The 25,633-nt window shown below is 55.7% G+C and overlaps 1 protein-coding gene across 1 annotated transcript; it reads left to right on the top strand.

Annotated features, from left to right (window-relative positions):
* The first annotated feature begins 480 nt into the window (after positions 1-480).
* Positions 481-2,226, top strand: Fzd10 (frizzled class receptor 10). Its single transcript, XM_076866364.2, has one exon. The coding sequence runs from the start codon at positions 481-483 to the stop codon at positions 2,224-2,226; it is 1,746 nt and encodes a 581-aa protein (XP_076722479.1).
* Positions 2,227-25,633: the final 23,407 nt, after the last annotated feature.

Below are 25,633 nucleotides of genomic sequence, written 5' to 3'. Positions count from 1 at the left end.
TTTTGCCAGTCTTCTCATCCCGGGACACAAACCTCACAACAGCTGCTAGCTGGGCCCGGCCCGCTGGCGCAGGGAGGGAGGAGCCGCCGGGCTGCAGGGCGCCGCGAGCTGGCCGGGCCTCTGTGCGCCCGCGCCGCCCGCCCTCTCCGGACGCGCGGGCCCGGCGCGCCAAGAAGAGGCCAAACTTTGCCGCGGCAGTGAGTTGAAGCCCGCGCGGGGCGGCGGCGCTGAGAGCTCCAGCGGCTTCGCTCGCTTCCCGGTATTGTTTGCAAACTTTGCTCCCCTCCCCCGCCGACCCGGCTCGGCGGAGGCCAGGAGCAGAGAGCAGGGCCGGGGGCGCTGTGCGCAGCGCTCGGGCAGGCTGGGCGGGCATGGGCGGGAGCCCGAGCAGGGGCGCGGAGCCCAGGCCAGCAGCCCGTGCCCCGGAGCGGCGGCTCTGAGGGGCGCGGACCTCCCTGCGAGGGCACCTCGGACGTCACCATGCAGCGCCCGGGTCCCTGCCTGTGGCTGGTGCTGCAGGTGATGGGTTCGTGCGCCGCCATCAGCTCCATGGACATGGAGCGACCTGGTGACGGCAAGTGCCAGCCTATAGAGATCCCGATGTGCAAGGACATTGGCTACAACATGACCCGCATGCCCAACCTGATGGGCCATGAAAACCAGCGCGAGGCCGCCATCCAGCTGCACGAGTTTGCGCCGCTGGTGGAGTACGGCTGCCATGGCCACCTCCGCTTCTTCCTGTGCTCGCTGTACGCTCCGATGTGCACCGAGCAGGTCTCTACGCCCATCCCTGCCTGCCGGGTCATGTGCGAGCAGGCCCGGCTCAAGTGCTCGCCCATCATGGAGCAGTTCAACTTCAAGTGGCCCGACTCCCTGGACTGCAGTAAGCTCCCCAACAAGAATGACCCCAACTACCTGTGCATGGAGGCGCCCAACAACGGCTCAGAGGAGCCCAGCCGGGGCTCAGGCATGTTCCCCCCGCTCTTCAGGCCACAGCGGCCCCACAGCGCGCAGGAGCACCACCTGAAAGACGGGAGCTCTGGGCGCGCCGGCTGCGACAACCCCGGCAAGTTCCATCACGTGGAGAAGAGCGCTTCGTGCGCGCCGCTCTGCACGCCAGGCGTGGATGTGTACTGGAGCCGCTCCGACAAGCGCTTCGCGGTGGTCTGGCTGGCTGTCTGGTCCGTGCTGTGCTTCTTCTCCAGTGCCTTCACCGTGCTCACCTTCCTCATCGACCCGGCCCGCTTCCGGTACCCGGAACGCCCCATCATCTTCCTTTCCATGTGCTACTGCGTCTACTCCGTGGGCTACATCATCCGCCTCTTTGCAGGCGCGGAGAGCATCGCCTGCGACCGGGACAGCGGTCAGCTCTACGTGATTCAGGAGGGACTGGAGAGCACCGGCTGCACCCTCGTCTTCCTGGTGCTGTACTACTTCGGCATGGCCAGCTCCCTGTGGTGGGTGGTCCTGACGCTCACCTGGTTCCTGGCAGCTGGCAAGAAGTGGGGACACGAGGCCATTGAGGCCCACAGCAGCTACTTCCACCTGGCGGCCTGGGCCATCCCCGCGGTGAAGACCATCCTGATCCTGGTGATGCGCAGGGTGGCGGGGGACGAGCTCACTGGGGTGTGCTACGTGGGCAGCATGGACGTCAACGCCCTCACGGGCTTCGTGCTGGTCCCCCTGGCTTGCTACCTCATCATCGGCACTTCCTTCATCCTCTCGGGCTTCGTGGCTTTGTTCCACATCCGGAGGGTGATGAAGACGGGCGGGGAGAACACAGACAAGCTAGAGAAGCTCATGGTGCGAATCGGCGTCTTCTCCGTGCTCTACACCGTGCCGGCCACCTGTGTGATCGCCTGTTACTTATACGAGCGCCTCAACATGGACTACTGGAAGATGCTGGCCTCACAGCACAAGTGCAGGGTCAACAACCAGACCAAGGCTCTGGACTGCCTCATGGCCGCCTCCATCCCTGCGGTGGAGATCTTCATGGTGAAGGTCTCCATGCTGCTGGTGGTGGGCATCACCAGTGGCGTGTGGATCTGGACTTCCAAGACCCTGCAGTCTTGGCAGCAGGTCTGCAGCCGCAGGTTAAAGAGGAAAAGCCGCCGGAAACCCGCCAGCGTCATCGCCAGCGCTGGGATTTACAAAAAAGCGCAGCACCCCCAGAAACCTCATCTTGGGAAATACGAGATCCCGGCCCAGCCTCCTGCCTGTGTGTGAAGGGCCCCGGAAGGAAGGACCTGGCCGGTAGGCGGGCAGGCAGGCAGGGCCCAAACAGAGTGCAGATCCTGTCTTTGGCTGGTTGGTTTTTTAAATAAAAGGGTTTTTTTTTAAATGCAAATAAATGGAAAGTTTTTACCCCGAAATTCAGAATACCATGATACGCTGAAAGTAAGAATGTACTTCAAGGGTTTTGTTTTGTGCTGTTCCTCAGTGAAGGGCCGCTCCGCAGTTCAGTAGTCTCCGGTGTAACTAATTGGTGGTAAAGTCATTGATTTGGCCCTCAGAGAACTTTTGTTCAGACCCTTCCACAAATGCGCATCTGTGTGCTGGAGTTGGCTTTGCGACCCACTTATAAATGAGAGGCCAGACCACTATTTTCACAGATTAAAGAGCCCCCCTTGGGGTGGCAAAAGAAGCCATCCAGGGGGCCTACCCCCAGCAAGGTCAGAGGTCGCTGTGTGGGACACAAGACCTGTGCAGAGAGGAAGGACCCTGACCAGTCTTTATCCTTGGGTGGCTTTGGAGTCCCTTAAAATAGACTCCAGTTTCCAGCTTCATGGAAGGTCTTTTTCCAAGACAGAAACCTCCCCGAAACTTAATCTAACCGTGTGGAACCAAAGATGTGCAATAAGTTTGTTTCTCTCTCCATGAAAATAAAAAGAAAAACAAGTATTTTGCTCTGTTCATAAAGACAACAAAAGAAATCTCCTAACAAAAGAACTGAGGGGCCGGCCCTGGAAATGCTTGAGCATTACATTCTGTGGCTTTTTAATGGAAACCAAGCCAATGTTATACACATTTGGGCTAATTTGTGGAAAGGAGGGGGGAGGAGGAGAAGGATCATTCAAAAGCACCCAAAGGGCTTATTGACTCTTTCTATTGTTAAACAAATGATTCCCATGAATAGATCAAGCAGCACTGGGCAGCAAAGACAAACTTTGTCTAGTGCTTTCTCTTTACCCAGCTAGGGAAGGGGGGTTCCTGCCGGTGTATATCTGTAATATATGAGATTTTTCATGCTCCACTATTTTATTAAAAATAAAAGACGTTCTTTAGTTTGCTGCTAGTAGTCCCTGTGCCTGGTGAGCTTTGCTTTCTCTGTGGGGAGAGAACAGAAGACTCTTTCCCTCTGCTTCTTAGGCAAATTCTGGGTATGCACTGAGAGCTGGAGAGTTTTGGTTATCTCCGGGGTTGACAGAATCGCTCAGGCCTGAGTTGCAGAAGCTTTTCATGCAGGCAGGTTGGTGGCTGTGGAGCCTGGTAGCTGGACCTGGGGGCTTCATTGTGACACAGGTCCTCAAGGACAGCCTTGGCTGCCAAACTCTGATGTGCCCATGAGCCTAGACTGGCCTCCCACGGGGTCTTTGCCACCAATTCAGAGGACGAAGTCAATGCTGTTCAATTGATCTGTTGTGTACCTCAGTCTGAAGCGGACCACCTCACAGCAGCAGCTCTGGGCTGTGGGACAGGGTGGCCTGCCAGCAGGGAGTTGTGGGGCAGCTTGAGCCCTTCCCGGTGGTCAGTTCTTACAGTGTTCACCAGGGCAGCTGGTCGGCTGAAGAGTGGCTACAGGCCTGGGTTCTGCTGGGCAGGGCATGGCTGGACCCAGGTTCTCACCAGAAGGACCCAAGGGCACAGTCCAGCCCCAGTGCAGTGGAGGAGCCATAGAATAGCCTGAGCTGTCCACAGCTCATGTCTTGCTCAGATCTTGGACTTGGGCAGCGGCTCCTAAGATCTTTGAGCCCTAACTAAGCATGTCAAAGCTGGGCAGAAGCTGACGCCGGCCTTGGCCAAGTCCTCAAGTGTGTTCAGGAATCAAGCTGGTGACAGAGACCATCTGTCTCCCATCAGTGAGGCCAGGGTGGAGGGAAGGCCCAGACAGGGTGAGGGCTACTCAGGAGGATGCAGGAGCAGGTGATGTGGGTGACTTGGGGTCCAGTTCCAGAAACTGGAATGCCCACCAGGTAGGCACAGCGAATGCCTACAAAACCCAGAGTGGCTTCTAGGGCACTGAGAGTGAAACAGGTTTTAAAAACGTCCACGAATAAAAACCTGTTGATTGTTCCCAACCTGATCCCCAAAACATTACTTCCCATACATGAATGTTTCTGCGAGTGCATGCAAATAATTTTCCTTTTTAGTGGCTCTCGGGGGAAAGTAACGTGTAGGCTGCAGGACTTTCACCACGTCCAGAAAGATAACCTATCAAGGTGCTGCTGGGTGCCCTCAGGCGAGACAGGACTCCAAAGGCACTGGGTTCTGAAATTACAGGGTCCCGGGTCACTTCAGATCTTCCCACGTTCAGGTGTGCAGGCTTTCAACCCCGTCCCCAGGGAGACCACTGGGCAGCTCTGGGAAGACCTTGATGGTTCGGCCCCAGGTGCCTGTAGGGCGGCTCCACCCAGGAAAGAAGGTGGTCTTGTTTACAGATGTCAGAGGACACTAACCTGGGGCTAATCTAAGTGGGGACAGAGAAGTGGGCAGCGGAAACACTTCAAAGCCCTGCTTCCAGCTCTCTCCCCCTCCTCTGGGCTGAGCTGAGCTGAAATCTGACCCTAGATCACACCAGACCCTGCATTTGAAGAGAAGCCTCACCAGCATCTGGAGGCTTGAAAGTTAGAAGACCAAAAACAACACACACACTGTGTCCTCAGACTGAACTCAGCCTTTGGAGACTTCCCAAAGGGACACAACTGCTGTTTAGGGTGGCAGATGTCAGTGGTGATATAAGCAGCAGCTCAGAGGAGGTGACCACCCGAGGTCACACAGCCATCTGCAGCACTCACACCTTCTCATCACCTGGCATGCTGCCACCACCTTGACCGTGCCAGGGCTGGGAACAGTGGCCCCAAGGACTGGCAGCCTGGTAAAGGACCCAAACTGTACACCCTCTGTTGACCTCTGTGTCAGGGAAGGCGTCCCAAAGAGGAAGCATTTCCACTGTGGCTGGGAATGAGGTGATCATGGCAGGACTCGGCCTGGGTGCCCTCGTGGCACCTCGTGGCCCCTCGTGGCAAGGCCAGGCTGCAGGCCTTACGAGCTACAGCAGGGCTATGGCAGGAATCTGGCCACCATGGTGGATGGGGCCTGGCTCCTGAGCCCCACACCTAGTAGAGCAGGTTGCTTGTGCTAGGGGTGTAGTCACAGTGAAAGCAGCAGGGATCACAGAGCAGCCGCAGCACAGCTCTATGCCCACGCTCTCCTCTCAGCTCTCTGGGCAAAGACCTTGATGCACAGAGAGGTTAAGTAAATCCCCAGGGTCACACAGCAAGTCAAAGTGAGAGCCAGGATGGCCGCCGGGACCCTCTGTCTGCAGATCCAGAACCGCTGGTTCATCAAGTGATTTCCAAGAAATGATCAGCAAATGTGCTGCTCACTCCATCCTCTGGCCAAGGCTGGTGGTGCTCCTCTACCCTCCTGGTAGAGATGGGGAGTTTGGAGCACATGAAGTGCAGCCTCTTTGCCCAAGGTCACAGGGCAGCAGACAGGGAGCCCAGGATGTCCACCCTGGCCTGGCAGTGCTGAACCTTGCCTCTGACCTCCCAGTTCTCCCTGCTCTGCTGGAGCCTGATGTGGATCGGGGCATTTCATTTTGTAGCAGCACTGTCCTTGCTCCTCAAGGTCATGTGGCCAGGGACAGAGGCCACACAGCCAGGGCTAGAAGGGGCTGTGCTGCTCTCTCCCCAGGAGGGCAGCAGGAGACCAGCAGGCAGAGGAGCAGGTGGGGAGGCCAGGCAAAGGCCAGTGCATGGCTCTGGAGGACTCTGGAGCCAGATCCCTTTGCATGGAGAGAGCTGGTCTGCAGGTGGCCTGGGCATGAGACAATATCAAGGCTGGAGGAGGGTTCCTCCAGGCACAGGTGCCAGGAAAGCAGACCCTGACCACCTGGGCTCCTGCCTCACTTGTGCATCTGGAGCATAGAGGAAGATGGTGTCCAGGTCTCCTCTGAAGTCGAAAGACCTGACCCAGATGGACCCACGGGAGGCAACCTGGTGTCGTGGAGGGAGGGAGGAGGACTCTCCCTTCTGCCCTCCACACCCCGACATCTGTAGCCCTGCCCTGGGTGGCTGAGCCAAGCTGAGGCCAGCTCCTGGGCTGCTGCAGGGGCCTGGACCAGCATCCAGCAGAGGCGGCTCCCAAACAAGAAGAAGAGGAAGATGTGGTGCCAACAACATGCTGTGCTTTCTGGATTATTGTTATTATCACTGTTATTCTGATTAGCAGGCAGGGAAGGACACACAGACACAGTCACAGACTGTGTCCCAGTTGCCGTCGCAACTGGGAAGGATACTGGGAAGGAATGTAGGTCAGGCCTGAAGGACCGACTGTCTCACCTGCCCCAGGCTTGGGGCAGGGTGGATCCAGGGCTGCGGGTCTTCTGGTGGGCAAGCCCTGGCACGCTCCTGCCGGGCTATGAAGGGGGCGTGGCCGCGCCTCTGCCTGCTGGGCTGGCACTGGGGACGATTACTGCACACCCAGTTGTCCTTAGTGCCCTGTACCTGTCACCCCAGCCCCCACGCAGCCCTGGTGGTGTGAGACTGAGTGACGTCACCTGTGTAAAGCTTGGGGCAGCCGCCTGGTGTAAAGCACATGATCAATACATTTTAGCTTCTCTTCTGTTTATCGTCCCCCACCCCCCGCCCCAAGAAAGTCAAGCCCACCACGCTAATGAGGCCCGATCTCTAAAGAGACTGGGTTTTTTTCTGACAGAAACACTTTTTCCGCCGCCGTGTTCAGGTTTCAGAGAATGCCCACTGGTCTTTCAAGTCTAAAAGGCAGGCATCGCCTCCACGGCGGGAAACACCCTCCGTCTTTCCCTTTGAACAGGATCACATCACAGCCGACTTCCTGGGAAGTCAGACACGTGCCGCCGCCTCTCCACGCAAACGGGACGGAGCCGCTGTAATATGGAGATGAGGGGAAGCGGTCAGACTTCAGCAAGCCGGGGACCCGCTTGGGCGACATGGTGCGGGGGCTTTTTAATGTTTTATTAAGAGTCTGAAGGCCAAGCTGGGGGGAGGAGGGAAGGAGGCGTTTGAAATTGGCGAAGAACAAGTTTCAGTTGCCCAGGCGAGCTGCCGTAATTGGGGACATCCCTAGGAAGATGACAGCGCTGGTGCCGCACAACGTCCCCGCAGCCCGGAGTTGTGCCTTGTTACTGTGAGATGTTTTAATTAAAAAAAAAAAAAAAATACCCGGGGTGGGCACCAGGCTCTCCTCCAGGGGCCGAGTCCTCAGGGAAGCACTCAGGATGACGATTCTGCCCCACGCCCACCTCTGTCCCCAAAGCCAGGGCTCGGGCTGCTGCGGATGGGCGGATGCCCTCTGCCCTCTCCTGGGCACACATCTGCAGAGGGACCTTTTGTACTCAGAGGGGAAGAAGCTTGAGGCTTTCCCCCTGTCGCGTGTTCAGTGCTCTAGGCAGAAGCTCAGGGCTCTCGCCCGAGAGGTGCTGCTGGCGGTGGGCAGTGGAGCTTGGGGCCAGGGGAGCAGCGCCTGCCCACCTCCATGGCAGGCACTGGGTCCCCTCTCCGACAGCCCTTGGGCTTGTCTGACTTGGAGCAGACACTGTCGGTAACACCGTCCCACAGCGAGGGGCCGGTCCCCCAGGCCTTGGGCTGAGCACGTGGCAGGAGGCTGACAGGAGAAGTTCGGCCTCAGTTGAGCTTTTCTCAAAGGGACACCGTCAGGAAGGTCAGCACGGCCTCCTCTTCCAACTTGGCAGTGAGCGGAGGAGCCACGAGGTGGGAAGAGTCGGGGACCCCAGCTGTCGTCCTCCTGCAGGTCCAAGTGGACCCGACACAGGCCACCCGAGGGCACAGCGCTTCTCTGGTGGGGTCATGACCACAAGTGTTTTCCAACCAGCAGGACCCTATGCTGCCACAGAGTGTGGGTCACTTCCCTTGGGTGAGCAGAGAACACAGGGAGAAGACTCAGGAGAGAGGAGGAAGGCCTCAGGCAAAGCTGGACACGTACTGTTGTTATTTTCCAGCCACCTCTGCCTTCTGAAGGCTTTATTCTTTCCAAGCCAAAAGCTTTGCAAATGTCCTAGAGATAAACAAAAAAATACCAAGCAAGATAATCTTTGGATGAGGGATGCACATGTCCCTCAATCTCGTCAATGAGGTGGGAGGTGATTTCTCCTGGGTAGGGGGACAGAAGAATGGGGCTGAGCATGTGGGAGGAGGAAAGGTCCAGGAAAACACTGATGTGAGAAAGATTGTCTTCTCCCTAAGTGCAATGTGAAAGTCATCTGTGGAGCTGCTGCAACTATTTTGTGATCATGAGGCAACAATCCCAATCTTAAAGCCAGAGCTCTGAGAAGAAAGTTTCAAATCAGGAAACTGCAACTTCATAATGACTCCATTAAGCTTTTGAACCTCCAGGCTTTTTGTTATGCAAGGTAATTATCTGCTTGTATTTCCTGAGTGTCAGCAAGTTAGGTGTCCTGTGATGCTTAGGAAAGTATATCTGACACAGTCAACTAATCCAGTGCTCTCCAAGGTTCACTGTGCATGTGAATCATCTGGGGCTCTTGCTAAAGTGCACATGGTCTGGGTGGGATTCTAGAGTCTGTGTTTGTCACAGGCTCCCAGGAGCTGCCTGTGCTGCAGTTTCTCCTGGCCCTGGGTGGAGGAGCAAAGATCTAACTGACCACCCACCTGAAGGTGAGAACTCCTCTGCCTTGACGGTGATTACATGGGCTTGTCTCGGGCCCCACCCATGTGGACGTCCTGTAGTGTCCTGGCTCTCAATTAAAAACACCTTTCTTGCACTGAGTTGGAATCTGCTTCCTGTGACTGTTTTCTGTTTGCTCCCTTCCCAAGCCCCTTGGGTGTCTGAAGTTGAGGATGATGAACTTCCTGGGTCTTCCTTGATTCTTAAAACCGTTGCCCCAATAACTTGGTCTCATCCTGCTCATGTCCCCAGGGCAGGCTGCCTGGGGCTCAGTTCTTGTAGGGAAGGGACGGCAGGTGGCTGCAGTTCTCCAGGGATGTCCACCAAGGATGTCATCCTAGGGACCCTGGACAGCCAGGCCAACACTGTGTGTCCACCACGGATTTCTCCTAGGGACCCTGGACAGCCAGGCCAATACTGCTGGACCAAAAAGCAAGAGAAAAGCGCACTTGAGACCTCTGGGAGCTGTGCTTTGCAGCTGGGAGCGAGAGGATTAGCTGAGAATAGCGATGATGAGCTTTGATAAGAACACCCGGGCGAAATTAGCAGACTCTGTTTATACCAGCGGAATTTGGAAATATGAAGAAAACAACAGACCGCATTTGTAGTTCCCACAAGAAGCATAAACAACCTAGAAACCAACCGGAGAGCCGTGGAGAGCATGGAGAGCGTGGAGAGCCATGGAGAGGCGTGGAGAGCCGTGGACAGGCGTGGAGAGCCGTGGACAGGCGTGGAGAGCCGTGGAGAGCCCCATGGACAGGCATAGAGAACCATGGAGAGGCGTGGAGAGCCGTGGAGAGCTGTGGAGAACCGCGGAGAGCCGTGGAGAGCCGCGCGGGCCCTTCCGAGCCCGTGTTACCACGTCCCTGAGCAGCCTGAGTGATTGGCTCAAATGGCTGGGAAATCACACCACGTACCTGGGAATAGGTCCCTGGTGTCCTGATGAGTCCTAAGTGTGGTGAGTTCCTGCTGAAGTCAGGGGTATTGGGGGAGGTCCACAAAAGGGTCTTAAATCCATCAAATTTTATCAAATAGCACAAAATCCCATCACTGTAATAAGAAAGGACATATGTGTGGGACAGTAGAGGGAACGGTCTACCTGCAGCCACTCAAGCGTTCAAACAGGCAGGGAAAGGCCCAGAGCAAAACGTCGAATCCAGAAAGGGTCCAGGAGCATTTGAAGGCCACTTGGATTAATTAAGGACGAGTGAATGATTGGATCAGAGTGTTGAGGGTGTCTTCAGGATAAGGGAGGGTTAAATTAGATCCCTACCTGGGTCTTCCATCCAGATGTACTTTGTACTGTTAAGTCATTGCAATTAAAAATCGCAGCTCCCCATTAGGGAAAAGTTTATCTCAGTCTTTTCATCCAATCGGATGAAATTGCTGGTGAGTGTTTTGGGAAGCTTGTTGGGGAGAGTCTGCTTTGCCAAGCCACTCTGAGAAATTCGGGATCTGACAACAAAAAGGTAAAATTCTGTAAGGCCTAAAATTAATTAATTGAAAGTAAAAAGGCACTCTGTCCATGAAGAAAATTAAAAGGCAAAACTGTAGTTTCTCCTCCTGGTCTATGAACAGGAATCCCAAGAAAGCCTAGTGACTCATCACCTTGCAGAGGGCAGCCCCGCCCCTTTGATAGCCAAAGGCCCCTGTGTGCAAGCACAGTTGCTTCTGCCCAGCCCATCAGCACTTGGTCCTCTCAGTTGATGATGCTGAATTGGTTCCAGTGTGAGTGCACCTAATGCCCTTTATGGCAAGGGTGACCTTGGGCCAGCAATCCCAATTTCCCACATGGAAAATGCACACCAGTGAGCTGCCTGTCCACACGATGGCGGAGTCTTACATCAGCACAGGGTACGGCTATGAGTATCAGGATACTGTCATAAACCAGGGGCGTGGGCCACACCACCCTGCACCCTGCTGAATGAAGAATCCTTGATAAAATAAACGATAGATAACTATATAGGCAGAGAGATGGGAGACACTGGTCACTACTGCCTTTCCAAGAAGCAGTGGTCTAACCACCCACTCCACTGACCATCAGGCAGATTTGAATGCCCATTGGGGCTACGGAGACAGGGAGGGAGGGGTTTCCTGAGAGAAAATAAACAAGGTGGGCCTGAGGACGTGAGAGTCCCTGTGCCATGCAGGGTCCCCTCGAGAGGCACCCTCTGCTGACCTCCCGCCGTGGCTGCCGTGGCAGGTGCAGGTCAGAGTGGGCGGACCAGCTGGCTGTTCAAGATAAACCAGAAACCTTCGCTTTGGAGGAGGTGAGAGCGGCAGTAGATGTAGACCACCGCCTAAAATGTGCAGAAACGCTGTGTCCCACCCTCACCGTCTCCTCTGCCCTCCCTCAGGACTCTGTCTAGGAGCCTCAGCGGCATGGTGTGCTCTGGGTGGCCCCGGCTGCTCCTCCCACCAGCTGTGAAGCCCAGGGACTCCTGCTGTTCTCCACTCCAGGGGACAGCTGCTATGCCACCGGCTTCCCTGCTTACTGTCCCCCATCCCATCCGCCCCTGGTGGTTCTCCTGTGGGAGCTAGGTCCTGGGCTCCGCCTGGTGCCCGTTCCTGGTTTCTGACCTGTCAGTTGCTCTTCCCGAGTCTCTGCCATCCTAAATTGAATAGGTGTATTTTTGGGGTCTCTGGGCTTAACAAATTCATCTGACTTCCCAGCCATGTCCCTTCCCCTCAGCATATGGGGAATGAGGGAACAGGGGTCAGCAGAGACTCGGAGCCTTAGAGCACTTGCCTGGCAGGAGACCTTGGGCTCAATCCCCTGCTCTTCAAAACAAAGGAAAGAAAATCCAAACCAAGCCATGGTGCCATCATGAACGGGGAGGCCAGCGTGCTGGATGGTAGCTGCTGCGCCTCCTGTCCCACGACCCTTCCTGGGGACAGCATTGTAGGGTTCCTCTTAATTGCAGCCCATGGGGGCAGGGACACAGTTGCAGACACAGGACACAGTTGGGGGCCAGGACTTTGCCTGATCTGTGCCACCACAGAGCATTCCATGCTCAGGGCCTGAGAGAAGCTTCGGTTCTGATCCTGATCTGGTGAGTCGGGAGTCTGGCGCCAGTTGGCTAGGCCCTGTCCTGGCCACCTGAGTGATGACCGGGCCTGGGCAGGGGTCCACTCCTCTCCTCCCTCTGTTCACGTATCTGGGCTCTCACTGGTGTCCCTTCCCCACAGCACATGGGCCCATCCTCCAGGGCCTCCTCAGTGGCCAGGGCTTCTCCAGAGCACGGTAATCAGTCCCCGAGCGAGCGTGGGAAGCAGAGCGGCGTGCCCGGCCTGTGTCCACCATGTGCCTTTGACACGGCAGAGTCGGGCCCACCCAGGTTCCATCAGAGGAGTGGACAGATCTGCAGGGAAAGGCCCTGTGGGGAGACGCCGGGGGCGGGGGCTCGCCAACTTCTCAGAGAGGGCAGAGTGGGGGCTTCCTCTCTCTCCCACCCCCACGCCCCGTTTTCTTTTCCCAGGAAATGCACCCGAGGGGTACCCAGGAGCAACACAGCACTCCCTCCCGTCAGGACGCCTGGGCCATCCTCCGCCGTGCGCTGGTTTCCCACGAGAGGACCTTGTCCTCCAGGAGGCTGCTTGGAGCCATCTCAGCAGATGGGCTGAGAGGCTGGGAGCCGGGCGGAGGCGCAGGGTCTGGGGTCCAGGCCGCAGGACAGATGAGGGGCACTTTCTGTGGGCTGCGGTTGTTTACTCCTGGAAAAACCTGGCTTCCTGTTTCCAAGGGGAGCAGGTTTAAAGGGCCTCATAAAAGAGGACTCAAAGGGCCGCACATCAAGGGCTCTCGCGGGGCGACCCCGAGTGAGTTCAGTGTGAAGGGATCAGAAACATAAGGGTTAGATTTCCCCCAGACCCTCAGAGGCTGCACTGAAGGGGGTGGCCTCGTGTCAGGACACGTCTTGGCATCTGGCCAGCACTGGAATCGTTTGAAAAAGGGCTCGGAGCTGGCCGGCGTACCTGGGTCCTCTCCGGGTGCCCTATCCCTGCTTTGGGAGATTTATTTAATTTTAAAAGAAGCGGCAGCGGAATCGCAGACAGGGTGGTTCTAATTTAAGGTTCCAAGTTTCTTTCTTTTACTTTTTTTTTTTTCAATTTTCTCTCTGGGAGATGGTCCTGAATGGAGACGCTGCACGACTCTGGTTTGGGGTTGGTTTTAATTGAGATTTCAAAGCCAGGACTGTGGTTTCCGAGGCTCTCGGTATGTTTCTTATTTAGATGAAGAGTCCAGGAACCATGAGGCTCGTTACGTCCGGGGCCCTGTCATGGGACAGCGCAGACTTTCTTTCACCTGTCCCAGCCATGGTGGCAGTGGTGGCCTCCACCCATCCCAGACAGGGACAGCAGGGCCTCACGTGGCCTCTGGACCCAGGAGACACCACAGAATCCGGGAGGCGCATGGACATGAAATGGGAGATGTGGCGACTCCTGTTTGGGTCGGCCTCCCGGGAACTGCCGAGTGATCTGGGACAAGGAGGAAGGAAGCACTCTCACCTTTCTGTCAAGATTTCCACTAAGAAATGCTGTTAAGGTCCCATCGTTTTTGCAGATGGGCTCCCCAGAGCCGTGGGAAGCGAGGTCAGGAGGACCACGGTCTCAGTGTGCTTTGTGGTCCCCTGAGTCACAGAAGGATGGCGGGTTGAGCAGCAGCAGAACCCCCGAGGGGCTGCACCAGACATCCATTTTCACCTTTGGACAGTGGCATTGGACACAGGGACATGGCAGCTCCCCCGGCCACAGCGGAGGTGGGCCACTAGGCTTCTGTCCCTCTGAACCACCTTCCATGGCAGAGCAGCCGGAGGTGGACACACTTCTTGGTGGCCTCAATTCCTGGAAATTCTTTCTGGCTCCTGCTCCCAGGGTCGGGTGCTGGGTCTGAACGTGCTCCAGAGTTGATGTGTTGGCAACTTGGTCCCCAGTGCATCAGCACAGAGGAGACCTGGAGGAGGAGGTGGTCAGGCCATGAGGGCTCTGTGCTCATGAATGCATCGATGCCACTGTCACTGGAGTGAGCTTGTTATTCCAGGAATGGGCTTGTCACCAAAGCAGGGGCTTGCTCTCTCAGCCTCTCCCTCGGGTCTCCTGCCCTGTCGGAGGCTGGCATTGATCGTGGACCCCGTCTGCAGAACCGTGAGCCACCGAGCAACGGTCTATGGCATTCCTTACAGCAGTGCCAGTACAGCAGGCACCAGGTGAGAGTGCAGCAGGCTCAGCCGGGCGGTTGACATGGCAGGCGATTATTTAGTACCGACTGGATGCCCCTGTGTTCATGCTGTGAGTGTAAAAAGAAAGGGGGGCCAGGCCCATCACAAACGGACCTCCACCGTTGGCTCTGGGGGATGAAGGGGGCTTGTGCAACTCCTCCTTGTGCCCCCCAGGGTGCACTTTTCCCTTTCTGCCCACCCCAGGAGGCCCATCTGTGTATCTCCAGGACCCTTAGACCTCTGGCTTGGGTCAGCTTGGCTGACGGGAGGACCAAGTGGCAGAAGTCGGGAGGTGGGCAGGGAGTACTTTAGGGTACAAGGGCCACCCTGCCTCTGGGTTCTCCTCCCCAGAGCCCAGCTCCTGGCTGGCTACTGTTCTTTTAGCAGGGGGCTGGCCTCTGTCACCAGCCCTTCCTGAGCACCACAGATTGACACCTGGCCGTGCTTTCCAGCTCCCCATCCACTTGGGCTCTGTGGACTCCACCACACCTCCTTCAAGAACTTCTGGTTTGGTTCTCTCCGGGCGAACCCTCTTGTCTTGGTCCACTCAGGCTGCCGTAGTGGACGGGCTCCTCAGGATCCCTGGGTTGGGTCCAGGTGCTGGTGCTGTATGACTCACACCTGGGGCCCACCCCCTGCCTCTCCTCCTGAGGACACTCTCCCTTCACAGATCCCACAGCCCGTCTGACCCTCAGCTCCTCCCCACAGTGCCTGCCTCGGGGACCATCCCCTCAGTGTGGGTCTTGGGAGGGGAAGACGGATCCTGCAGGTGCATTACAGTTTGGGAGCATTTGATAAACAGGATCTCCTGCCTTCCCAGGAATTCTGTATCCCATTTTAGAGGAGAGGGGAAGTGTCACCGAGCAGTGACAGCAGGGCAGATCTCCGACGGGTCCTCTCAAAGGGCCTTCCTCTCCCTGGCATTGGGAATTTTTATTAGACAGCAACACCCATACTCAGCGGGAGGAACAGAACCTAGGGGACTGAGGTGCAGGGACCTGCCTGGGGCTGTCAGCCTTTCCCAGCTGTTTACCGCAGGCATCTGCCATGGAGCTAGGGACGGTCTCTGCCAAGAGGCCCCGGGCTTCCCCTGAGCCTTGCCTGCAGGGCCGGGCACCATTCCTGGCCTTTGTGATTTCGTAGAGTAGTGCAGAAGTCACCACTGTCCATCCCAGAGCATTCTTAGGACCCAGAAGAGGACTTCCTGCCTTTCCATGTGATCCCACCCCTTCCGGAGTCCCTCCAGGCCACCTCTGACCATTGTCTTTGTGGAGATTTGTGATTCGACATGAACCCCACCACACAGAGCCTCCTTGGGGCTGGCTCCTTTAGCCTGCCATGATGTCTCCCGTATTCCCCACGTCGCAGCGTGTGAGGAGCCCCTACGACCCATGGCTGAGTGCTGTCCATCGTGGGCAGTCCTGGCCCTGCGTCCCAGCTGTGTACTGGGCGCCTGGGGTCGGGCCTGCAGGGAAGATGGCAGCAGGTGAGCAGGTTTCCTGTAGCCCTCCCGTCCTCTTCCCTCCCCTCTCCTCTCTCCTCCCCTCCCCTCCCCTCTCCTCCTCTCCTCTCTCCTCCTCTCTTCTCTTCAGGATGGTGCTTCCATTGGGTGGGTGGTAGGCCTGGTCAGCCAAGAGCAGAGCCTTTCCCAGAAGGTCACGAAGAGGAGGGAAACACTTCTCCTCTGGGACAGTGGCCATGGAGGGAAGTCAGGCTCTCCCCCACCGCTGTCCCTCTGCCCCACAGGTCAGCCTCACTTTTCCCAGTGGTGTCCTCCGGAGGACAAGCCGCACACCTCCCCGAGGGGCGTGGGGCCCAGGGCTCTTCCTCACCCCCTGGCGCTAGAACCCCAGCTGCTCTCTACGCTCAGGCCCCTCCCCACAGCCTGCACCCCGCTCCCCCTACTCCAGCCTGAGGCAAACCCCTCAGATCCCAGCCCCTCCTGGGTTTCTCTTGACTCATTTTTTCTTTCTCCGAAACTCTGTGGGTGGGGTGGGTGGTGCCCCAGAGCTATGCCCCAGGACCAAACCCTGGCCCTCTGGACATGCCCAGGCCCCACCAAGCCCTGTGGAAGTGCCCTTTCTGGTTTGGAAATAGGATCTTTGCAGCTATCTAGGGGAAGGATCCTGGATGGTAATCCTCCGGATGGGCTGGGCACTCCAGCCAGGATGGAGAGGAGGGTTCACACACAGGGAAGAGGGCAGGGAGACGGAGATGGAGACGGGCGTGCCAAGCTATGAGCTAAGGAGCACCCGCAGCTACTGTGGACCCCTTGATTTCCAGCTCTAGTGCCCAGGACTGTGAGAGGATGAATCTCTGTTGTGTCAAGCCACCCAACTTATGGTCCTTTGTCACAACAGCTCGAGACTCTCATATATTCCCCCACCACCCAATAATGCATGCTTTAGGTGGTGGCTAGGGGTGGACTCTCAGCAGCAGGAACTGGGCCCACAGGCTTCCTCTGGGCATCCCATGGCCTCTGGCAGGTTGAAGAGCAGCCCTGGGGCTCAACGGTAAAAGGACTCCAGGGGGACCAGCCCTCAGGCTGTGGGGCCACAAGAGGCCCCGCGTGTCTGTGAGAGCAGAGCCTCAGCCCACTGCTGGTAACCATGCTCAGCCCTGAGTCACCCCTACTCCTGATCCGAGGGGTGCCGCCTTCTAAACTCACACCCGCCCCTCTCAGTCCCTCCTCTCCCTTGGTCCTTGTACCCGAGGAGGCCGCTGCGATGCCCATCATACTGCTCCTCACTCTGCTGCTCCAGCCTCTGCCCAGGCCACATGCCGACCTCTGGCCATCTCATCTAGATCCACGAGCTTGCCGGGCACTGGCCCCCACTGGCCAGGGGTGTCCCCTTATCCTCTGCCCAGGCCAGGAGTTGCATGCTCAGATCCCATGAGGTCCTGTGAGGGCTTCCCTGGGTCTTGCTCCCCTGGGGAGACCACACCTCCACTGGCTTAGGAGGGGCTCACTCTGGGCACGGCTCTCTGAATGGAGGAGAGGGGGGAACACGGCCTGCCCTCCACGGTCAGCAGGCACTGTGGGGTGTGGGTTCGCCCAAATGCAGATGCCCCAAGGCAGATGTCCCCAGCTTCTCTGCAGTGCCTGGGTGGCCCTTGGGCCAGTGCCTCCCCTGCACCCTGAAAGATGCGCCAATGAGGCCGGGCCTTGCTGGGTCAGCAGCAGCCTCTTCAAGGACTTGGAGGAAGCTGGGCAAAGGGTGGGGACCCACTGGGTCCAGAGAGTGCTCCCAGAGCCACCCGCTACTCCACACTGCTACACCCAGTCCCTCTGTGGCCCCCTGTGGGGCCCCGAGAGCCCCCAAGGTGCTGGGTGGGGTCAGCACAGGACAGTGAAGCCTTTCCAGCTTGGGCCCAAGCTCTGGGAGGCAGGCTGAGCACTGCCCTGTGTTGGGGTTGTCTCCCATCAAGTCCTCTGGAGGCGCCTGGCCCGACCAGGCCCTTCTTCCCAGTGTGGCCTGCAGGCAGGCTGGGCAGAGACAGACCGGTGGGCTGAAGGGTGCAGATGGGCAGCTTCCCCCTCCTTCTCTGCAGGGCAGGCCCCGGGCTGCGGCTGGCCATCAAGAAGCACCAGCATGGCAGAAGGGCCAGGCCAGTGACAAGGGCCGGACTTTTTTCCTTGGCATCCTGGAAGTGGGCTGCCTCTTGGACAGCCAGGGCTGGCCCCCAGCCCCTCCTGGGCTTCCCTCCCATGCTGACTCAGGTGTCCAGGACAGATGGAAGCAGCTGTGCCTGTCCCTGTTGGAACACTGACCTCAGATCCTAGCAACAGCTCTCCGGACTTGTCTGCCGGCCCCTGCTTCCTCTCTGCTCTAGGTCCAGAACCTTCACTGCCCACGCCTGTGGTGGCTATGGAGCAGTCCCAGAACACACCTGGGTCATCCCGAGCCCAGTAAACTAGGGGCAGGGTCGCAAAGACAGGGACAGCCCTGCCTTGAGGCCTTCAAAGCTGCTTTTGTACTGACAGGTTGGGAGTGCTTCAGAGGAGGACCGTCCAGCCATCTTTAGCCAAGGGGAAGCTTGGGGAGGAGGACAGCAGGATGCTGGGGTCCAGACTGGAAACGGGACCAGACGAAGTCCCCGCCCATGCTCCATGGCCTGTGTGCGGCATAAATTCCACTGCCCTCTGTCCCTTGTGTCCATGGCTTAGGAATCACACTGTAGGCCAAGCCAAGGCCACGCCTCGAAGGCTGAGCAGGGAAGACAGCAAACTCCTGGGTCTCTTTAGAGGGAAGCAGGGCTCCTTCCCAGGGCAAGCACAGTGATGGTCCCCCAAAGGCTGGCTGCTATTTTCTTAGGAAGAGAAGGCACATGAGTCCCCCAGAAGGACCAGCACGGCACTGTGGGGTACGTGGGAGTCCCCGGGAAAACGCCTGGCTGGGACCCAGTCAGTACAGTCAGGCCCAACTATGGGCCACCAGGAGCCCTGTGTGGTCTACCCATCTAAGGTGCCTCCCTTCCCCTCACACCTCCCCGGCTGCACTCAAGGGCCTCCTCAGAGGGCAGCCAAGGTCAAAAGCTGGGGCTCCAGGGTGGAGCTCGAGGTGTGAACCTGGGTCTGTTATCCACATCTGGTTAGAGAGTCTCCACAAGACACCAGAATCCAGGCAAGCCAGTCCCTGTGCCGGGGGCCACTCTTGGTGCCAGCTGGGGTGGCACCTGAGCCAGGACAAGCGGAGGGCTTTGACCTTGAGGCAGCGCTCAGGAGTGCAGGGCAGGACTCCAGAGCCCAGCTCCAGGCCAGGCCAGGCTGTGTGAGGCACAGGAGAGGTTTCCTCTGATGGGACTGTCACACGATAGGCCAGCTGGTAACGGCTTAGAATGCCGGAAGAGCACAGTTGCCAGAAATCTATTTTTAAGAATTGGTATTTCCAAAGCAGCATCCAAGAGAAGTCTCATGGCCCAGCTGGGCACTGGCTGGAGCGTCCAGCTCATCTGACACTTCAGAAGTGATTTCATTTTGAGGGTTTTGCAGGGGCGGGGCTAGCACATGTGATCTCCTTTCCAAGAGCTCTGAAAGTCACTGTCCTGGGCAGACTATTTCATCAAAAGAGAGGCCAGGGACCTGTCCGGGCCACCAGCAGTTGTGCATTTGCTTTCTCTTCTCCTTTTTTGGGGGAAAATGTAAAAATTGCTTTCTATGCCCTGCGCTGGTGATGATTCACCTGTGTGCACCTCCAGGGCTGCTTGCTTGATCTTTCTGCAGCAGATGCCACCCAATAGTTTGAACCTGTGGCTTGTCACACAGGTGACAGCACCTCAGCCCACTGGGCTGCAGGGCCGGCTCCCTGGGTGGGGCCGATCACCTATTTAGCAAGCACTTGAAGATGCTGAGCCCTGGCTCAGTGTGAGAACCACCGACTTAGATTAAAGGGAAGCGAGAATCAGAGAGCTGTCTATGTCCCGGAAGATTAGTGGGCACCCACCCAGGCACCCCATTGCTTTCCCTGGGAGCCAAATGGACAGTCCAGTGGCCCCATCTTGAGTCTTCAATTAAACTACCCTGTGTAAGTCTGACAGCCACTCACCTCACCTATATCTGTGCCTTTATTTCTGTTGGGGGGATAAAGAGGAGAGAGAAGAGGAGGAAAGGAGAGAGGAGGGGAGGAGAGAGGAGGGGAGGAGAGGGGAGGAGAGGAGAGGGGAGGAAGGGAAGGGAAACCATTAGACAAAATTAAAGGACAGAATTCTTTGAAATGCATGTGAAGTTACTTGTACTGCAGGGTTTTATTCTGTAGAAAGCGATTTTTTAAATGTAGGCAAGAGAAAAGAAAACCACAAAAACCCCCCAACTTCTTTCCCCCAAAGATAACCATCCTTCCATTTCTGCATGTGTTTGCCCTGCTCACAATTTTTAAAAATGAAATCATAGTTTTCCTCCTTGTGCATGAGGGGGCCCTTCCTGCTCACCCCTGATTCTTTCCTTGGGTGGGATTCTTGTAAGCACAATTCCCAGGCTGTAGGTTTTTCTTGAAAGGCTGACTTTGGATCGGGTCAAGTCTCATTTGCCTGCCGAAGAGGCTGAGGCACTTTCCCGCCTTCCGCCAGCACCCTCTACCTGTGCAGAGGACTGAGCCCCGAGCACTAGGCTCTGCTCTCTGCATGCCGTCAGGTCCATCCAAGGGAGGGAAGCACTGATTGCAGGCCTCTTAGGTGCCCAGGGCCCAGCAGAACCTACGTGATGTTCCCCAGAGCCATCTCCACTCCAGGACCTCACCCAAGACAAAGCATGAGAAACGAAGGTGTTTGTTTCCGTGCCTCTCCTTCCAGTTGGAAATGCAGGGCGGTGCACAGAAAATCCTGCAGAAAGCGCCCGTCACCTGGGGCCACCTTGACATGCTGGACAGACACACAGCTGACTGCTTTAGCATTCTGGGATCTTATTAGCATTCTCTTTGACAATTGCCTACTTGATTCTATATATCACGAACACTATTTTGTGCCAACTACTGAGGGCTCAAATATCATTAGTCTAAATGGCTTCCACAGTTCCCTCTGAGCTCTCCCATCCTTCATCAAGTCAGCCTCACTGAAAGACGCTTGCTGCTTTCGGTTGGTCATTTCACTTAGTTTTTCTCCAGCCACGAAGCTGTCATGAGCCTGTGGGATGGTTCCCAGGGGCATTGCGAGGTCCTGGGGTCTGAGCACCAGCAGTACTGTCAGGTGCCTGCAGAGCCCACTTGGCCGTGCAGTCCCCCCACAAGGCTGCCCTGCGCCTCCTCCTGGCAGTGCCACTGGCTCCTGCCACCATTCCCTCTACTCTTCCTAGGGTTGGTGGCATCTCAGTTTGCAAGGCTTTGCTCAATGAGGAGGACCTGGCACGTGCTGGGCAAGCGCTCCACCACCGAGTGACGTTCCAGCCCTGTCTGAGGCTTTTCACAGAGAACATATTTTAATTTAAATTTTCATGAAGGTGAACCCATCCGGGTGTTCCTATGTCCATATGTAAAATTCTGTGGTGCCCCAATGGTTTTCTAATACTTTAACAATTTCATTTTTTACCTTTGGATTTTTTTTTTTTTTGAGAGAGAGAGAGAGAGAGAAAGAGAGAGAGAGAGAGAGAGAGAGAATTTTTTTAATACTTATTTTTTAGTTTTTGGCAGACACAACATCTTTGTTTGAATGTGGTGCTGAGGATCCAACCCGGGCCGCATGTGTGTCAGGTGAGCGCGCTACCATTTGAGCCACATCCCCAGCCCTGGAATATTTTTTCGAAAGATCTTTTGTTGTAGTCCTAGCAAATACAATTTGAATTTTCTCCAAATAATTAGTCTATTATTTGGACATTATTCTCCCAAATAGTTTGAAATTTTACACACGTAGATAAATGTGTTTATACCTGAGTCACTTTTTGGATTTTCTTCTGGATGCCTGTAATCTCTCCATTGCGGCGTGGGTAATGCAGTCTTAGTGAGGGTGGTTTTGCAGAAGCTGCCTATTGTGCTGACTCAGCTTCTCCTTCACGCACTCAGCAACCTTTGCCGGGCCCCTACTCTGTCCTGGACTCTGGAGGAGACCCTGGGAAAAGTGAGGGCGCTTGTCCTCATGGCTGCTCTCCTTTTCCTCATTTCTGTCACCCGTGGGCAGGCATTTGAAGGTGAACACTTTGTCAGGCGATGAACCCATGGGGATTTCTATTAAAGTGTGTTGCATTTATTAGTTCGTTTGGACAGTGCTAGGCATTTCGGTGTACTGATTCTTCCTAAAGAACATGCAAATCTACTCGAGTTCTTTTTCTTGTGACTCAAAGAAATGTTTTAGATTTCCTCCTGGTTTAATATGTTATTTGAAAAACAGAGATGAGTGCCCATGTTTGTTAAATATACTTATAAATCTTTCTGCTTCTTTTCTTCAGTGATTTGTTTCTATCCCTTCATTTCCCTTTTCTGCATTATTTTGAACCTGCATTTGCCCTACGCTTATCACATTACGTATACTCCATGTTCCTCGGAGATGTGCGCACATGTGTGTCCATTCTGTTAGACCACTTGCTACCCTGGCTCAGTTCTGGATTTAATTGTCTCCTTTTCGTTGTTTCTCTTTCTCCCAAGCCTTGTGATATGCTTTCAGGCAGAGACCCTTCCTAGGTCATCCGCTTTGTGGACACCCAGTAAGTTTTAATTCTCAGCATTTTTGTGTCTTACAGCTGTTGTTGAAACGTCTGTTTCTGCATTATTTGGGAGACATTTGGAAGTTGAGTTTTACTATCACACAACCAAGTTGTTCACTTAAACTTTCCTGGTGAGTCCTGTGCTCTGCTCCTGGAGAGCATGGTGCCCCAGCGTGGCTCAGAGATACCTGGTTCCTGTAGGTGACTTCCTGGTGACGGCTGTGGATGGCGGGTTGGGCTTGGGGGCTTTCTCTGCTCCATCTTCTTGTTCAAGTGGGGGGTCTGGAGGGTCCTGGGGCTGTGACATTGAACATGAGGCTGGGCACAGGCACACAGAGGTGTCTGCTGCTGGGTGGTCTCCACGGCTCACCTTGACCGAAGAGGGACCAGGAACAGGTGTTAATGGGGCACACGGGTCTGTTCCGAGTAGCTGTGTCATTGAAGTGCCTGCACGTGTGATGTCGTCACCAGTGAGGCTGACGCGGCTATCTACCTGTGGCACTGTATGGGACCTTCTGGGCAAGAGACCACCACCTGCTGTAGGGGAGGCCAGGGAGGACCGATCCTGCACATGTGTTCCTGTGTGTGTGTGTGTGTGTGTGTGTGTGTGTGTCTATGAGTGTGTGCTTGGATGTCTCTCTGTGTGAGTGCATGTGGGGAGGCAGAGTCAGCAGAGGACAGAGAGTCCAGTGCTCCCTGGGTCCTCGTAGGGAAGCACTAGCCTCAGCCACTGCTGGGAACCCCAGGAAACTTTCCTTCATGTTGGCTACATCACGTATCTGGAGAGAAATTAACACTTACGGTTTTAAGAATTATAGCCATCCAACCGAGCTGGCGGCCTGTGCTGGGTTCACAACTCTGACCACTTCAACAACCAAGAGATCAGCGAAAGAAGCACGCAACACACAGAAGTACCTTTTCAAAATCTGGAGGGCTCTCCTACCTTAGGGGTCCGTGGAAAGAGAGCCACTGGAAGACTTTATTCTTATACAGGGGACACACAAGGGAGGTTCCACGGAACATTCTATCCCCAAAAGGGCAAAGGGGTAGGATTACAAAGGGACAGGTGAGTGTAACTCGACCCCACCGGGTGACACCTACTCCTGGAGCCACACCTTGTTATTGGAGCGGGGGTTAAGTCCAATGTATTGCAGGTGCAATACCTGCTAAGCACCCCTATACTAAAGACTTAAAGGTGTATGCATAGCTACTGTCTAGAGCCACTCCTGACAAATAACATTTGTTTAGAAATTAATAACATCATTGCATGCTAACATAACATTTTACAATATAAAATAACGATATTTCCAACAAGAAAATGTCTGTGTGGAGCCTGGTTCTGAAGTCTCGCAATCCCTGACCCTCTGGCTTAACAGGAGGCAGCTTCAGGGTTCCTTCCTCCTCGGGTTCCCCTGCTGGACACTGTGCTCCTGGGAGGGAGAGAGAGAAAACCGGCCCGGCCCCCCACACGCTGGCCTGGGGCTCCAGGGGTCTCAGTTCACTATTGGAGAGCTTTTCATTTTTACTTAAAAGCATTTTAAAGTTTCCTTGGGTCTCATTTTGATGCAGTTACAGGACAAGGAAGGCCCAACCACCAGCAGAGTCTTCATGGGAACAAAAGTTTCCTCCATGAGCCAGGGCTCGGCCCTGCCTGCCACACAGCAGGTGACCCTGCTGCTCCCTGTCATTTCCCACGTTCTAGGGACTCTTGTTTTAATTATCCGCAGTTCTAGGGGGCTGGGCTTGGTGCATATTAGGCAAACACACTACCTCTGAGCTACGTCCCAGCCCTTAAAGTGGCTGACTATCGGGAGTAATTAGCAAAAACTGGCTGATCTGGTAAAACAAACACCATCTAGAAGTTTCATTCATGGACAAGAGGATTCCTATTTGGTCCGCTTGGCTTGACCCATCTGGATCTCCCTATTTGGTCTCTGGGAGCTTGGGACTAGTGTATCTCAAAGACTCAGTGCAGTCAGCTTCTTGTATACCAGGTCAGAGCCACCATCGCCATTTTAAAAGTGAGGCAAAGGGGAGCCCAGACCCTGCAGAGCCACAGTTGGAGCCCATGCTTGGTCTGGCTGTCATGAGAGTGAGAGCAGCCCTGCAGTGCCAGCTGCTCCTCAGAGCTATTTCTGTCACAATGAGTCCGCGGGGTGCACAGCACTCCATCCTGACCCACTTCCTGGGCCCCTCCCAGGTGCACTCACAGAGAGCCCTGGAGTTGGCAGATTTCCATTAGCACCCCTGCTGGCTTCCCCCTCTGCCCGCGTGGGGTCCAGGAGGAAGAAGCCACGGGTATATCTGGCCTGTGGCTGGCCTTCTAAGCAGGAGAAGCTGGAGGCCCGTCCTGCCTCACTGGGTGCTGGGAAGTCAGGCGGCACTGTGAGCCCCTGAGCGGAGCAGCCTTCAGCGGGGAAAGGCAGTTTCAGTAGGCGAGATGCAGGCCCCTGTGCACAGAGAGAGCGGGCGGAACACAGGAGAAAGGAACGCTCCGGAGTGGCAGGGGCCTGCTGTATAGCAGAGGGACCTGGGCGGGCGCCTGGGACCTGGGCACAAGGCAGAAACCTGACACCAATAGAAAACCACAGGACCCCCTGGAGGCCATGCTGCTCTGCTCTTTCTTTGCATACTCCTGCTGCCTCCCCAGCCTCTGACACTCAAGGGCATCAGGGCTGTGCTGCAGCTTTGGAGACCCTGGGTGGCAAGTTATTCCAAGTACCTTTTTTCCCTTGTCCAGTTTCTGTTCCCAGTGTCACGAGAGACCTCCTGAGTCCCCAGGTACCTGTGCTAGCTACCTCTAAACTTTTCTGATCAAAACCCCTCCCTACTTCATGCTGCCCTTAAAAATAATTCTCTGTGGTGGGAAGGCTGAGGCTTTGATAATATGCACCCTTGATTAAATATCACAGATGACTCACGACAGCACTGGAACCATGCAAATTATTATCTCTCAGATCATCAATAATAAGATTATAGGGGTGGATTCGCATTCCACCTGAAGGACCGGCATGCTCCCTAGCAGACACCTGGAGCCATCTGGTAGGAATTAGCAAGCAGAGCCACGCCCATAGGGCCGCAGGTCCTGCATCTCCAGGAATCACTCTGTGCATGAAGGTGAGAGCACGAGGCTGACCTTCACTGTGCCAAGGTAAAAAGGAACCTGGTGCGCACACGCAGCATCGTACCACTGCTCGTGATGAAATACCACGGAGAATCCCGAAGACCACGAAGGCACTGTGGACCCACGCAGAGAAGTCCCAAGACACTCAATGACTGGCAAGGAGCAGAGCTGTGAAGAGCTGGGTTTTACCTGCACCATTAGCGTGTGTGTTCATTTCTGGTGTGAATATTTGGTGCTAAAGAAATGGGAAGGCGC

Source organism: Callospermophilus lateralis, chromosome 1 (genome assembly GCF_048772815.1).
Source record: "Callospermophilus lateralis isolate mCalLat2 chromosome 1, mCalLat2.hap1, whole genome shotgun sequence".
NCBI lineage: Eukaryota > Metazoa > Chordata > Mammalia > Rodentia > Sciuridae > Callospermophilus > Callospermophilus lateralis.
Note: the sequence above shows the minus strand (reverse complement) of the source record. Positions and strands in the feature narration are given on the sequence as shown.

What these genes read in the sequence shown, in the direction of transcription:
- Fzd10 (XM_076866364.2), top strand. Translation starts at nt 481, where the DNA reads ATGCAGCGCCCGGGTCCCTGCCTGTGGCTGGTGCTGCAGGTGATGGGT.